Source organism: Myotis brandtii, unplaced genomic scaffold (assembly GCF_000412655.1).
Source record: "Myotis brandtii unplaced genomic scaffold, ASM41265v1 scaffold1120, whole genome shotgun sequence".
Taxonomy (NCBI): Eukaryota; Metazoa; Chordata; class Mammalia; order Chiroptera; family Vespertilionidae; genus Myotis; species Myotis brandtii.
The window spans coordinates 322,166-335,679 of NW_005353839.1; the positions used below are offsets into that span (position 1 = coordinate 322,166).

General features: G+C 43.3%; 1 protein-coding gene across 6 annotated transcripts in view; it reads left to right on the plus strand.

Moving 5' to 3' along the window:
* SLAMF6 (SLAM family member 6) overlaps window positions 1-11,493 on the plus strand; it is a 24,099-nt gene extending 12,606 nt beyond the window's left edge. Inside the window, exons 4-9 of one of the 6 annotated variants that reach the window (XM_014547343.1) lie at window positions 3,536-3,799; window positions 4,089-4,199; window positions 4,534-4,572; window positions 6,008-6,090; window positions 7,790-7,861; window positions 9,491-9,796. In XM_014547343.1, coding sequence (XP_014402829.1) covers window positions 3,536-3,799; window positions 4,089-4,199; window positions 4,534-4,572; window positions 6,008-6,090; window positions 7,790-7,861; window positions 9,491-9,532 — 611 coding nt within the window. In that variant the 3' untranslated portion in view covers window positions 9,533-9,796. Of the gene's footprint in view, window positions 1-3,535; window positions 3,800-4,088; window positions 4,200-4,533; window positions 4,573-6,007; window positions 6,091-7,789; window positions 7,862-9,490; window positions 9,797-10,297 lie in introns of those variants that run through there. The other 5 variants (XM_014547353.1, XM_014547345.1, XM_014547370.1 and 2 more) reach the window with 5 other exon arrangements.
* Window positions 11,494-13,514: the final 2,021 nt, after the last annotated feature.

The window sequence follows — 13,514 nt, forward strand, 5'->3', positions numbered from 1 at the left end:
ATGATTCTCTCTCATCATTGATGTTTCTATCTCTCTCTCCCTCTCCCTTCCTCTCTGAAATCAATAAAAATATTTTTTTAAATAAAATAAAACATTAACCAATTACTTCATATACCAGGCTAGGGATAGAAAAGATTTTATCTTACAGGCCATGATCAACTAATTGGGAATAACTTCCTAGAATTCATTGTTTTTGTTTGTTTAAATATGGTTTTTTTGTTGCTTTTTTTTTAGAGAGAGAGAGGAAGGGAGGGGGATAGAGAGATAGAAACAGCAATGAAAAAGAAATATCATCGATCAGCTGCCTCCTGCATGCCCCTCACAGGGGATCAAGCCCACAACCTGGGCATGTGCCAAGACCAGGAATCAAACCAGTGACCTATTGGTTCCTGGGTCGATGCTCAACTGCTGAGCTACACCAACTGGGCTCGAGTTCACTGTTAAAAAAGACGTTCAGGCCATGTTAAGTTTATTCATTGAGTTAACAAAATTTGTTGACTATGGACAATGTACAAGAAACTGTTTTAGGCACTTGAAATGTATCAATGAGTAAAACAGACAAAGATCCCTGCCTTCATGGAGCTGATATTCTGGGTGGAGAGTAAGAGGAGGTACTAAAGAATACATGTAATGTATAAACAAATGACACGGTATGTAAGAAAGCCATGCTGTGGAGAAAAAAAAGAGATTAGAATAGCATAAGAGCATCAGGAGTGCCAACAGGGAGTAGGGCGTAATTTTAAGTAGAGGGTCATACTAAGCCTCATTGGGAAGATGACATTTGAGCCAAGACCTGTTGGAGGTGAGGGAGTAAGCCATGAAGATATCTGGATAAAGAACACACCAACATGTACTCTCTCGTGCCTTGCATAGTCAAGGAACATCAAGAAGCAAAGTGCAGAGAGAGTAATAGGAAACAAGGTTCAGTAAGAAAATTGAGGGCCACATCATGTAAGGCTCTGAGAGCCAACATATGGACTTTCAAATCTAAATCTCAGTCAGGTTGAGAACCAGGAGGGTTTTACAAAGAAGTAATATGATTTGACTTACTTGCTTAAAAGATCTCCTGGCTGCTCTGTTGCAAATAGATTGAGAGGAACAAAGGTGGAAGCCACTGGACCAATAAGGAGGCCATTGCGACAATCCAAGCAAGAGATGATGCTGGCTTGGACCAGGAAGATAGCAGGGGAAGTAGTGAGAAGTACTTGGATTCTGGGTATTCTTGGCTATTGGATAAAGTTGTTATTGACTAAGATGGAGAAGGCTGCAGATGGAACAGGTTTTAGAGAGAAAAATGGAGGTTCTTTTGAACATGTTGAATTGGAAATACACATTATGTCCAAGTGGAAATGTCAAGTAGATGGGGTTACAAATTTGTCAAGTGGAAAAAGGTAATAATATAGCTTTTTGGTCAGCCATGAACAAAGGCTGAGGGAGATGTGACATTCATGCCAAGTATTTGCCATTGCTGTGCTAGGCTCTGTCTTATTTAAAAACAGACAAAGATCCCTGCCTTCATGGAGCTGATATTCTGGGTGGAGAGTAAGAGGAGGTGCTAAAGAATACATGTAATGTATAAACAAATGACACAGTATGTAAGAAAGCCATGCTGTGGAGAAAAAAAGAGATTAGAATAGCATAAGAGCATAGGAGTGCCAACAGAGAGTAGGGCGTAATTTTAATTAGAGGGTCACACTAAGCCTCACTGGGAAGATGACATTTGAGCCAAGACCTGTTGGAGGTGAGGGAGTAAGCCATGAAAATATCTGGATGAAGAACATACCAACATGTACTCTCTCGTGCCTTGCATAGTCAAGGAACATCAAGAAGCAAAGTGCAGAGAGAGTAATAGGAAACAAGGTTCAGTAAGAAAACTGAGGGCCACATCATGTAAGGCTCTGAGAGCCAACATATGGACTTTCAAATCTAAATCTCAGTCAGGTTGAGAACCAGGAGGGTTTTACAAAGAAGTAATATGATTTGACTTACTTGCTTAAAAGATCTCCTGGCTGCTCTGTTGCAAATAGGTTGTAAGGAACAAAGGTGGAAGCCACTGGACCAATAAGGAGGCCATTGTGACAATCCAAGCAAGAGATGATGCTGGCTTGGACCAGGAAGATAGCAGGGGAAGTAGTGAGAAGTACTTGGATTCTGGGTATTCTTGGCTATTGGATAAAGTTGTTATTGACTAAGATGGAGAAGGCTGCGGATGGAACAGGTTTTAGAGAGAAAAATGGAGGTTCTTTTGAACATGTTGAATTGGAAATACACATTATGTCCAAGTGGAAATGTCAAGTAGATGGGGTTACAAATTTGTCAAGTGGAAAAAGGTAATAATATAGCTTTTTGGTCAGCCATGAACAAAGGCTGAGGGAGATGTGACATTCATGCCAAGTATTTGCCATTGCTGTGCTAGGCTCTGTCTTATTTAACCCTCATAATGACCTAAGCAGTAGGTATTATTGCCCAGTTTTACAGATGCTTGAAACAATTACCAATGTAGTCATGATCAAGTAGCCATTAAATAACTAAGTAATGATTCTAACCCAAGTCTTAACTCCAAATCCAACATTCTTGCTGCTACATAACAGCTCCATTCTGGCAAGATAGATTCCACTAGTCCTACTCGGTTAACTAAGCTTAAAACATTACTCAGTCTCTTCTAATCAGACAGTTGGAGTCATTCTGTTCTTTACTGGGTCATCTTAGGCCAAGTCTAGGTCAGTGACCTTTTCTGTACTGTTCCCATGTCCCCATTGATCCATAGATACTGATATCTCACTAGTCAATCTTTTCTGGTCTCTGCTATCATAAATTTCTGCAGTAAAGGCTTTCTCAAATGCTTGAATATATTGCACTTCTTTGCTGCCCAGAACTTGCTTGCTCTCTCAGTTTCTTCGCTTCTTTCTTCCCTAATGTTTTGGTACTCAACGTGTCCTTTTCTGCCCTGCTGACATTCTGCGTCAGGGTCTCTCTGTCCCCACTGGAGCCAGGATCATATGCAATGAGGACCAGAACTCCTGTAGACTTGTGGGAAGTGTAGTTCCCCGAGGGAGATCAGCTTCCATCTTCCACCCCAGCTAGGGATTTCTGATTATGGATGAAACAGGGCTCTTGTGCCTGACTCTGTTTTCTAACCTGGCTAAGGTAGGCTGGCCCTCAGCTTACTCTCCAAGTTGTTTTCACACAAGGGGCAAAAAAGAAAGGCTATAAAGGACCCCAGGAATAAACTGAAGTGCAGAGAAGTAAGGTGATCAGCCTCAAATCACCCAGCTAGTTGGTGGCAAACTCAGTCTTTCCCTTTTCGTTTCTCACACTGGCTTTTCTGTCTCATACCAATGTCCCTCATCATTTGGTCACCCCAGACCTTGATCCTATCAATTAGGCAACACAAACAGCGTTATTTACAGAGTATACAGATCGTAACATACAGCAGTGTCGGGTAGAATACAGAAACATTGAGGGGAAGGACATTTTAAACAGAGGGCTGAGCCAAACCATTTGTCCTTAATCTGGGTCTTTTCTCTGCACACAGGACGACTGAGGAACTTACAAGTGGCTAATCACACTCAACTCTTTGAAAATGGGAGCTGTGAGATCCAACTGACCTGCTCTGTGGAGAATCCAAATGACCATGCCTCGTTCAGGTGGCAGGTCGCAGGAAACACAATCCTGGAGGAAGCAAACCTCACTATCTCTTGGGAGCCCAAGGATTCCAGTGAAGAGACATACACTTGCATCGCTAAGAATCCTGTCAGCAATGTATCCTTCTCTTTCTCTGTCCAAAGTCTCTGCAAAGGTAACAGTCTGTCTCAGGTCTCTCTGCCCTCCTGCAACACACTCAGAGCCCAAGAGCAAAGTCCTTAGGAAGGCAAAATTGTTTCCTTCTCCTGGCTCTACCAGGCTCTGCCCTGCCCTGTCTCCTACTCCCAGAAATCCTGCCCAGAGCCCCAGAGCTTCTGGGTAGAGATGAACCCACCCTGCCCCCCGAAAGTGGCCTAGAAGAGGTTAAGTGTAAGCTCTGAGAAGAACACAGGGCCTTACTCAAGTGTCCTAAGTGAAACTTCTTTTCTTTTTTTTCTTTTCAGGTGTTTTTAACAAAAAAAGTCAACTCTCGGTTATCCTATGGAGCATACTAGTGCCTTCTTTGATCTGTATCGTTGTGTCCTTAATTGTTTGGAAGAAGAAAAAAGTAGCAGGTTTTCTTTCTTCTTACTTGTCTCTTCTCCAAGGTTTCAGAGACTTTGAGTCTGGGGTTTCCTTTACCTTTCTTTTGGAAGACAGGGAAAGAGAGGGAGGATGCAAATACTGGTTCAGCTAGTCCACTAGGACAACACCTGGGGCGTAACCCCACACCTGCTAATTTCCTGAGAAGTTGTCCTCCTGGGAAGTTAGGTCCTCAGGTCCTGCCTGCCCTTACCTTTCTGGTCTCCTCCCACCACATATTCTGGAGAGGCACCTATGGGGCTGGAGGGGTGGGAGATCTCTCTCGTTACAGTCACAAGTTTCTATTTCCTTGATTTTATTTTTCAGGTTCCTTATGCTTTTCTACTCAGCAAACCCAGAGTCCTGGTGAGCTTCTCTAGACTCTTAACTCCCAATCATAAAACAGCTGGGAATAGCCAAATTGAAGGAGAAGGGGGCCAGGCAGAGGGCTGGATAATTGGAGAGGATGGAGTCAGAATGTCATTACGCAGATGGACCAGATGGCACAACTGGAGAACCTGTCATTGTGCAAGTTTGTTCCCTGTGGGACCTACAGGGTCCTTTACAAGCATGTGGACCAGTCACTGACACAATTTCTTGGAGTGGGATTAGGGCCATTCCCCACCCCGCTGATGGAAAAGCTAAGTGCCAGTGAAAGGGCTCATGGCCTGTCCACTATCCCCCAGCAAGTCCAGGGCAAGTGTAGGATTAGAGCATCAGAGGCCCAAAGACAAACTGCCTGACCCCCTGACTCTGTTCATCCAGGGTTTGGGAACTGAGTAAAAACAATCAAAAGAGAAAATGTGATAGAGACACTGGAATACAGACTCTGAACTCAGGTTAGCACTGAGTCTCATTTCCTGGGGGAGAGATATATGATGTCATGTGTAGAGGACATGGCATGAGATTTGGAGTCAGAAGGTATGCATTTAAGTTCCTTATTCAGTCATTTCCTGTATAATTTTGTGCCAAGTCAATTAAATTACCTGAGCCTACAGTTCCTTATCTATAATAATAAAAGCATAATATGCTAATTAGGCCAGATGTCCTTCTGGACGACCTTCCAGATGAAGCCCGGGCTTCGAGGGAAGCCCAGGTCTCGGGTGCCAGAGGGAAGCTGGTGCTGGCAGTCGGGGGAAGGAAGGCCTACTCTTTTTTTTTTTACTTTTTTTTATTATTATTTAAAATATCACAAATAGTAGTACATATGTCTCCTTTTTTTCCCCCAAATGACCTTCCCCCAGCCTCCTCTACCCCCGGCACATGCCCTCACCCCCTCCCAGTGTCTTGCGTCCATTAGTTAAGCTTATATGCATGCATGCAAGTCCTTCAGTTGATCTCCAACCCTCCCCAGCCAGGAAGGCCTACTCTTGCACGAATTTCGTGCATCGGGCCTCTAGTCTCTACTATAATCAAACCCACCTTAAGGACCTCTGAAAGGTTTAATCACAGGTATGTGCAATAATCCAGCTCCATTACCCTGGCCAGTGAGGATCTCTAGCTCATAAGTACGTGGTACTATTTGGTCCTAGGAGCTTCCTTGCTCACATGTGAATTCAACGGGAGGCTGAAACTTTAGGGTACCTCAAGACTATGTGCCCTCAAGAGATGAGGGCAAAAATAGATCCTATGATTGAGTTTCTGGTTCAACCCAGAATTTCAAAGACTGTCAAAAATGAATGAACCTTAAGGAATGGCAATGCCTTGAACAACTGCATCTTCAGGGCCAGAAAGTGTCCCGGGGTAGGCAAGGTCCTGGGAGAATGCTTCTGCAGCTGACTGTGCCTCTCTCTGTTTGCAGCAGAGACCCCGAGGGACGACTCAGGGAATGAGCCAGCCAGTCCAGAGAACACTGTGTACGCTCAGGTCACTCATCCAAACATGGTGAGTCCTTTCAGCCTTATACTCCATCGTGAGCGTTATTGTTATAGTCATGATTCAAAAACTTGTCACCACAGTCATCTGACTAATCCAAACGATGTACACCATTGAGGAGAGGAGAAGGCTACCGAGAGCTGCAAAGTTCTACGCAGGCCCATTCCAGCCCCAACCGCTCTCACCCCAATGGAATGTTTACTCACACCCGTAGCGACACTGCTCTCTAACTGCTTAATGCATCAGGAAGTCTGGTATCCTTCAGCTTAATTACAAGCTGCCTAAAAGTAAAAATTACGTCTTCCTCTCCCTTCCCCTATGTCTTAGCATGATGCTCAGTAAATATTTGCTGAGTGGATCAAAGTTCCATTAAGTTTGAGAGTTTCCAAAGGAGACAGATCAGTAGCAGGGAAAATAGCAGTGCTCAGAAGCAGTCTTTCAAGAGACAAGACAAGAATGTGCACCCCCTCCACAGTAGAGGGCAGTAAAGACATGAGTAGCCCTCAATCCTCCCCACCCCTCTAGCAACAGAACCGGATGGCCTTGGTCAGGCATCAACAATTCCCCACCACCTGCAAGAGGTACATTTCTAAAGAGCACATACATCCTGGCAGGCCAGTTTCCATGTCATCTGAAAACAAATCCAGAGACTCATCATTCTCCAACTGACAGAAGCAATAGTCTCGCTAGAAATCTTTGATCCTCTCATCCAGCCCCTCACAGGTATTTGTAAAGCCAGCTCCTTGAAGAAAGGGAACATGAAGGGAAACTCTTACTTGTTCAGATATTTCTTGTTGCTATTGTTTTTTTCCTTAATCCTCACTCGAGGATATTTTTGCATTGATTTTTAGAGGGAGTGGAAGAGAGAGGGAAAGACAGAGAGAAATATCGATGTGAGAGAAAAACATCAATTGCTTGCCTCCTGCACGAGCCCTGACCAGGGCCTGGGCCAGGAGGAGCCTGCAACCGAGGCACATGCCCTTGACTGGAATCGAACCCGGGACCCTTAGGTCTGCAGGCTGACATTCTATCCAGTGAGCCAAACCGGCTAGGGCCTGTTCAGATATTTCTATTGTTCTTCCCATTTCCTCTTGAAGACAAGATGAATCACTCTCAACAAACCAAGAAACTAATCTGCAAATTTAACTTTTTCTTTAGTGTAAAATTGTACTTTGGAGAGTTTTGGAGGTCTTGAAAACACCCTGAATATTTCTTAATTAATTTTAAATATCAAAACCTCTGAACACAGTGGACTTCTGTTATTGCTATATTTTGTATTCCAAGCAGAGCCACTCTTAATGCCAGATGTTTCTCCTACCGGTTCCCCCTGCTTAAGGAGAACCCAATTGCCAGGCAGTTAGAACCACAGGGACAAAATAGAGCAGGCAGCACCGTCCAGATACAGCCAGTAAAGACCTGAGACAAAAGACAGTAGAGTTGGGTTCAGGACAAGAATGTTTCCTCTTCTTCACACTTGCAAATAAGTCACCCTTCTGTCTTTGGTTCTTGATCCCACTGGTGTGTGCTTCTGTTTGGGGTTCAGAAAATGCCACTAAACTCACTGGTTTGAGAGCTGGTGGTGTTTGGTCTCTAGCTCCTGGCTAAGCACTCCCTAGAACTTTGTCACATTTCCTTTCTCTGGGAATATATCTTTGAATGAGTATCGCTTTTTCTGTGTGAGCCCAATGAGTATGATTCCTTTTTATAGAAAACGGAAATCCCAATACCTATGAAAAATGATTCCTCTACAATTTACTCCACAATTTGTCAACCCAAACAGGTAAGCCCATGATTGCCCCACATTCTTACCTCTCTCACCAGACCTATGACTTTGCAAAGAAAGTAAAAGTTAAGGAGTCATTTTTGCCCTAGCTGGTTTGGCTCAGTGGATAGAGCATTGGCCTGCAGACTGAAGTGTCCCAGGTTCAATTTCAGTCAAAGGCACATGCCCTGGTTGTGGGCTCAATCCCCAGTAGGGGGTGTGCAAGAGGCAACCAATCAATGATTCTCATTGATGTTTCTATCTCTCCCTCTCCCTTCTTCTCTGAATTCAATTAAAAAAAATTTTTTTAAAAAAGTTAAGGAGTCATTTTATAGATGAACTAGAGGCCCGGTGCACAAAAATTTGTGCACTGGGGGGGGGTCTCCCTCAGCCCGGCCTGTGCCCTCTCGCAGTCTGGGACCCCTCGGGGGATGACCACCTGCTGGCTTAGGCCTGCTCCCCGGGTGATTGGGCCTAAGCTGGCAATCAGACATCCCCCTGGCAGCCCGGCAGCCCTCAGGGGATGTCCACTTGCCAGCAAGGAGCAGACCTAAGCTGCAGTCGGACATCCTTAGCGCTGCTGAGGAGGCAGGAGAGGCTCCCACCACCACCGCTGTACTGGCAGCCATCAGCCTGGCTTTTGGCTGAGCAGAGCTCCCCCCGTGGGAGTGCACTGACCACCAGAGGGCAGCTCCTGCATTGAGCGTCTGCCCCCTGGTGGTCAGTGTGTGTCAGAGTGACCAGTCATTCCCAGTCTTTCTACTGTTAGGGTCAGTTTACATATTATCCTTTTACTATATAGGATAGAGGCCTGGTGCACGGGTGGGGGCCGGCTGGTTTGCCCTGAAAGGTGTCCCGGATCAGGCTGGGGGTCCCGCTTGGGTGCCTGGCCTGCCTGGGTGAGGGGCTGATGGCTGTCTGCAGCTAGTCACACCCCCTTCAGGGTGGGGGTCACCACTGGGGTGCCTGGCCAGTCTGGGTGAGGGGCTGAGGGCCGTTTTCAGGCTGGCCTGCGATTGAAGCTCCCAGCCTCTCCTTTTTTTCTTTATTCTGGGATTTATTTAGCTTCTATGATTGAAACTCTGTTGCAGTCACTGGTGCTCCCAGCTCTGAGGCCACAGCTGGCTGAAAGCAGATATGTGGGGTTTGTTTAGCTTCTATAATTGAAACTTTGTTGCTTTTGGAGCTGTTGCTTTCGGAGCTCAGACCCGGGCCGCAGCAGGCAGGGAACCTTGGCTTCCTCCATCACTGGAGCAAGCAAGCCTCCTGCTTGCTTCAGCTGCGTGGCTGCTGGCCGCCATCTTTGTTGGCAGTTAATTTGCATATCTCGCTGATTAGCCAATGGGAAACATAGTGGAGGTACGGTTAATTACCCTTTTGTCTTTTATTAGATAGGATAATGCCAGCAGAATACAGAAAATCACAGGACATCACCAAAACATATGCAAAAGGTTTTGTTGTAATAGGATCACCATGCATATCTGAGTTTTCGGCCTACCTGTGTTTTAATTCTGCCTTATGCTATCTATCAATATTCTTGTCTGCCTTCTAGTGCTCTCCAGACCTCCTGTGTAGCCATGGGGTCTGGCCTGGGGCTCTGGTCCTTATTAACCTACTTCATTTTTCTCTTTTTCCCATTAAAATAAGCCCATTCCTTCCAGGGCAACTGTTCTTGACAACGTCGTCTAAGTTGCTGAAATGTCTCAAAGGAATTCAGGAATGACACATCTTCTCCTGATCCCATGGGAGACAACAGAGCATGATTTCTGCCTGGAAACAGAATGTGAATATCTAGGATTATCACTTCCAGTCCTTCAGACTTGAACCTGCTTACCTAGGTCAAACACCAATTAACTGCCACACCTCCAAAGTGGAAACCATTCCTACCTGCCATGATATTTTGAATTTAATTTAAAAAATCAATTTGCACCCTAACTGGTTTGGCTCAGTGGATAGAGCATCGGCCTGCAGACTGAAAGGTCCCAGGTTCGATTCCGGTCAGGGGCATGTACATTGGTTGCGGGCATATCCCCAGTAGGAGGTGTGCAGGAGGCAGCTGATCAATGTTTCTCTCTCATCGATGTTTCTAACTCTCTATCCCTCTCTCTTCCTCACTGTAAAAAAATCAATAAAATATATTTTTTAAAAATCAATTTGCAATTAATATTATAAAGATAAATATATTGATGCATATTAGCATAACCAATGGACACAGACACTGAGGCGGTGGGGGCTTGCCCAGGGCGGGACTGGCTGGGGTGTGGGGGTCAATTGGGGAAAAGGAAGACATATGTAAAACTTTAGACAATAAAAAAATATATTAAAATAATAATAATAATAACAAATATATTACAATTTGGTGTTCTTGAATATTTTCAGCTGAAAATTCTCACAAAAAAATGATTTTAAAGTTGATCAGGGCTGCCACTTAGGGAAACCATTTGTTTTTAATAGACACACGTGGCGTGTGGGGAAGTTCCGCCGCTTGCATCTACAGACACGGAGTACAGTGGGTTAAGGAATAACATCATTTTCAGCCCGTGATCCAAATAACATTTTCTAATCTGCTCCAGGACAAAACATGCTTCAGATAACATGCCTGGATATTGACTTTCCCTTTGGTAACTAAGCAAATGAAGTTATGGTTGATGGAGAGACTCTAATTCAGAAGACAACCACTTCTCTCCTTTTAGAAAGCAGCAGAATTGTGACACATGAGTATCGCTTTGTCTGTGTGAGCCAAATGAGTATGATTACTTTGGGAGAGGATACGTTGGGAGACAATACAATGTGTAGATTATGTGTGTTGTCTTTGGAATTGGATAAACTCGTGCTCAAATCATGTACTAGACATATCTCCTGGAACATGCTACCTAAGCTCTTGGAGCTTTGGTCTCCTAGACAAAAAGGAGGGTGGTAATACATCAGCCCTATTACTCAAACCAGGAACCTGAGTTATCTTTGACTTCAGCTTCTCTATCACCTTTGGACTCTACCTTCAAATATATATATCTGAACCTTATCCACGTCTTTACAAATCTTCAACCATCATCCTATATCTAATCATTATCATCTCTAATCTGAAATAGTACAATAAACTGAACAACTCTCCCCAGTTTTGCTCTTACCTCCCTCTACTCCATTTTTCAAAAGACAGCCAGAGCAGTGTTTTTAATATAAATCAGATCTCTCACTTGTCTGCTTAAAACTCTGCAATATTTCTCCATGCACTCAGAATGGAATTGCATCTGCATGACCCTGGATGGTCTCTGGCCGGCCTCCAGCCTCAGCTATTATCACTCTCCCACCGCTATCTCTGTTTATCCTCCCTGATCTTCTTTCAGCTCCTCCATTAAGGAAAGAGTTCTTTAAGGTAGAATTATTCACATCTGCCTTAAGGCCCTACCACTGCCTGCTCAGCTCCTCCTCATTCTTTAGGTCTCAGTTTACATATGTCACCTTCTAAAAGAGACCTTCTCAGACCTCTCTATCCGGTGCTCTCCCCATTTTTCTGTCACACTTCCATGTCATTTATCATATGTCAAAACATATTTATTTTTATTGGTTTAATGTGAGTTTCTCCTACTATACCATAAACTTTCCAGGAATGGGACCATAATAATTTTATTTATCACTGTTTCCCTAGCACCTAACACAGTATCTAGCACAGAGGTCCTCAAACTTTTTAAACAGGGGGCCAGTTCACTGTCCCTCAGACATTCCACACATGCGCACTGCGGGCCCGGGATGAGTCGGCTGCTAAGCAGGACAGGCAGCGGCGGCAAAAACACCTGGAGGGCCGGATAATTGTTTTCGGCGGGCCGCACGTGGCCCGTGGGCCGTAGTTTGAGGACCCCTGACTAGCACATAGAAAATGTTCAACAAATATTTTAACTAAATGAATGAATGTGTTATAAAATTGTGTGAGAATTAAATTAGATAATGTACCTGAAGTCTTTAGCATAGTGCTTAGCTCATGAAAGTGCTCCATAAATGTTAGCTATTGTTGTTGCTGTTGTTATTAAATTACATTCTCCTGAACTGACAGAAGTGGGATTCCTGGACCATATGAAAATTCTATTCTTTAATTTTTTAAGGAAACTTCATACTGTTTTCCACAGCAGCTGTACCAATTTACATTCCCACCAACAGTATACAGGAGTTCCCTTTCCTCCACATCCTCACCAATGCTTGTTATTTTTTATTTATGTTTTTGTATAGCCATCCTAACAGGTGTGAGAGGGTATCTCGCTGTGGGTTTGATTTGCATTACCCTAATGAGTAGTGATGTTGAGCACCTTTTCATATACTTGTTGGCCATTTACATGGCTTCTTTGAATGAATGTCTATTCAGATCCTTTGCCCATTTTAAATTTGGGTTATTTGGTTTTTTACTATTGAGTTTTGGGAATTTCTCAAATATTTTGGTGTGTTTTTTTTAAAACAGAGAGAGAGGAAGAGAGAATGAGAGAGAGAGAGAGAGAGAAAATACTAATGTAAGAGAGAGATATCAGCCCTGACCGGTTTGGCTCAGGGGATAGAGCGTCGGGAAGAGAGAATGAGAGAGAGAGAAAAAACACTAATGTAAGAGAGAGATATCATCTGTTGCCTCCTGTTCACACCCCAAATGGGGATTGAATCCACAACCTGGACAAGTGACCTGACTGGGAATAGAACTGGTGACCTTTCAGTGCATGGGACGATGCTCAACCAACTGAGCCACACCAGCCAGAGCTATATTTTGGATATTAATCCTTTATCCGGTGTATGGTTTGCAAATGTTTTCTCCCATTCCATAGGTTGCCTTTTCATTTTTTTGTCTTCTTTGCTATGCAGAAGCTTTTTAATTTGATGTAATTCCATTTCTCTTTTTCTGCTTTTGTTGCCTTTGCTTTTGGTATCAAATTCAATAGATCATTGCCAAGACCAATGTCAAAAGGCTTTTCTCCTATGTTTTCTTCTAGAAGTTTTTCAGTTTCAACTTTTATGTTTAAGTCTTTAATCCCTTTTGAGTTGATATTTATGATAGTTTACTAGTAAAACAAGAGGCAAACTTCATTCTTTTAAATGTGGATATACAGTTTTCCCAATACCATATATTGAAGAGACAATCTTTCCTGACAGTGTGCTTGGCACATTGTCAAAGATAATTTTACCATATATATCAAGGGGTTACTGTATTTCTGGGCTCTCTAATCTATTCCAGTCGATGTCTAAGTCTGTCTTATATCAGGACCACACCATTTTAATTACTGTAGCTTTGTAGTACATTTTGAAATCAGGACATGTGAGCCCTCCAACTTTTTGAAGATTGTTTTGCCCATTAGGGTTCCTTAAGATTTCCCATGAATTTTCGAATGAGTTTTCTTCTTCTATTTAAAAAAACCATTGTTATGATGGATTGGAATTGCATTGAATCTATAGTTCTCATTGGGTAGTGTGAACATTTTTAAAATAGTAATTCTTCCAATCTATAAACATGAGATGACTTTTCACTAATTAGTGTCTTCTATAATTCCTTTCACAATGTTTTCTAGTTCTCAGTGTACAAGTCTTTTACCTCCATGGTTAAATTTATTACTAAATCTTTTATTCTTTTTCTTACCTTTCTTTTCATTTAGTTTTATTGCTGAAAGTAATACTGATGTTCCCTTCCCCCCACCCCCATTGA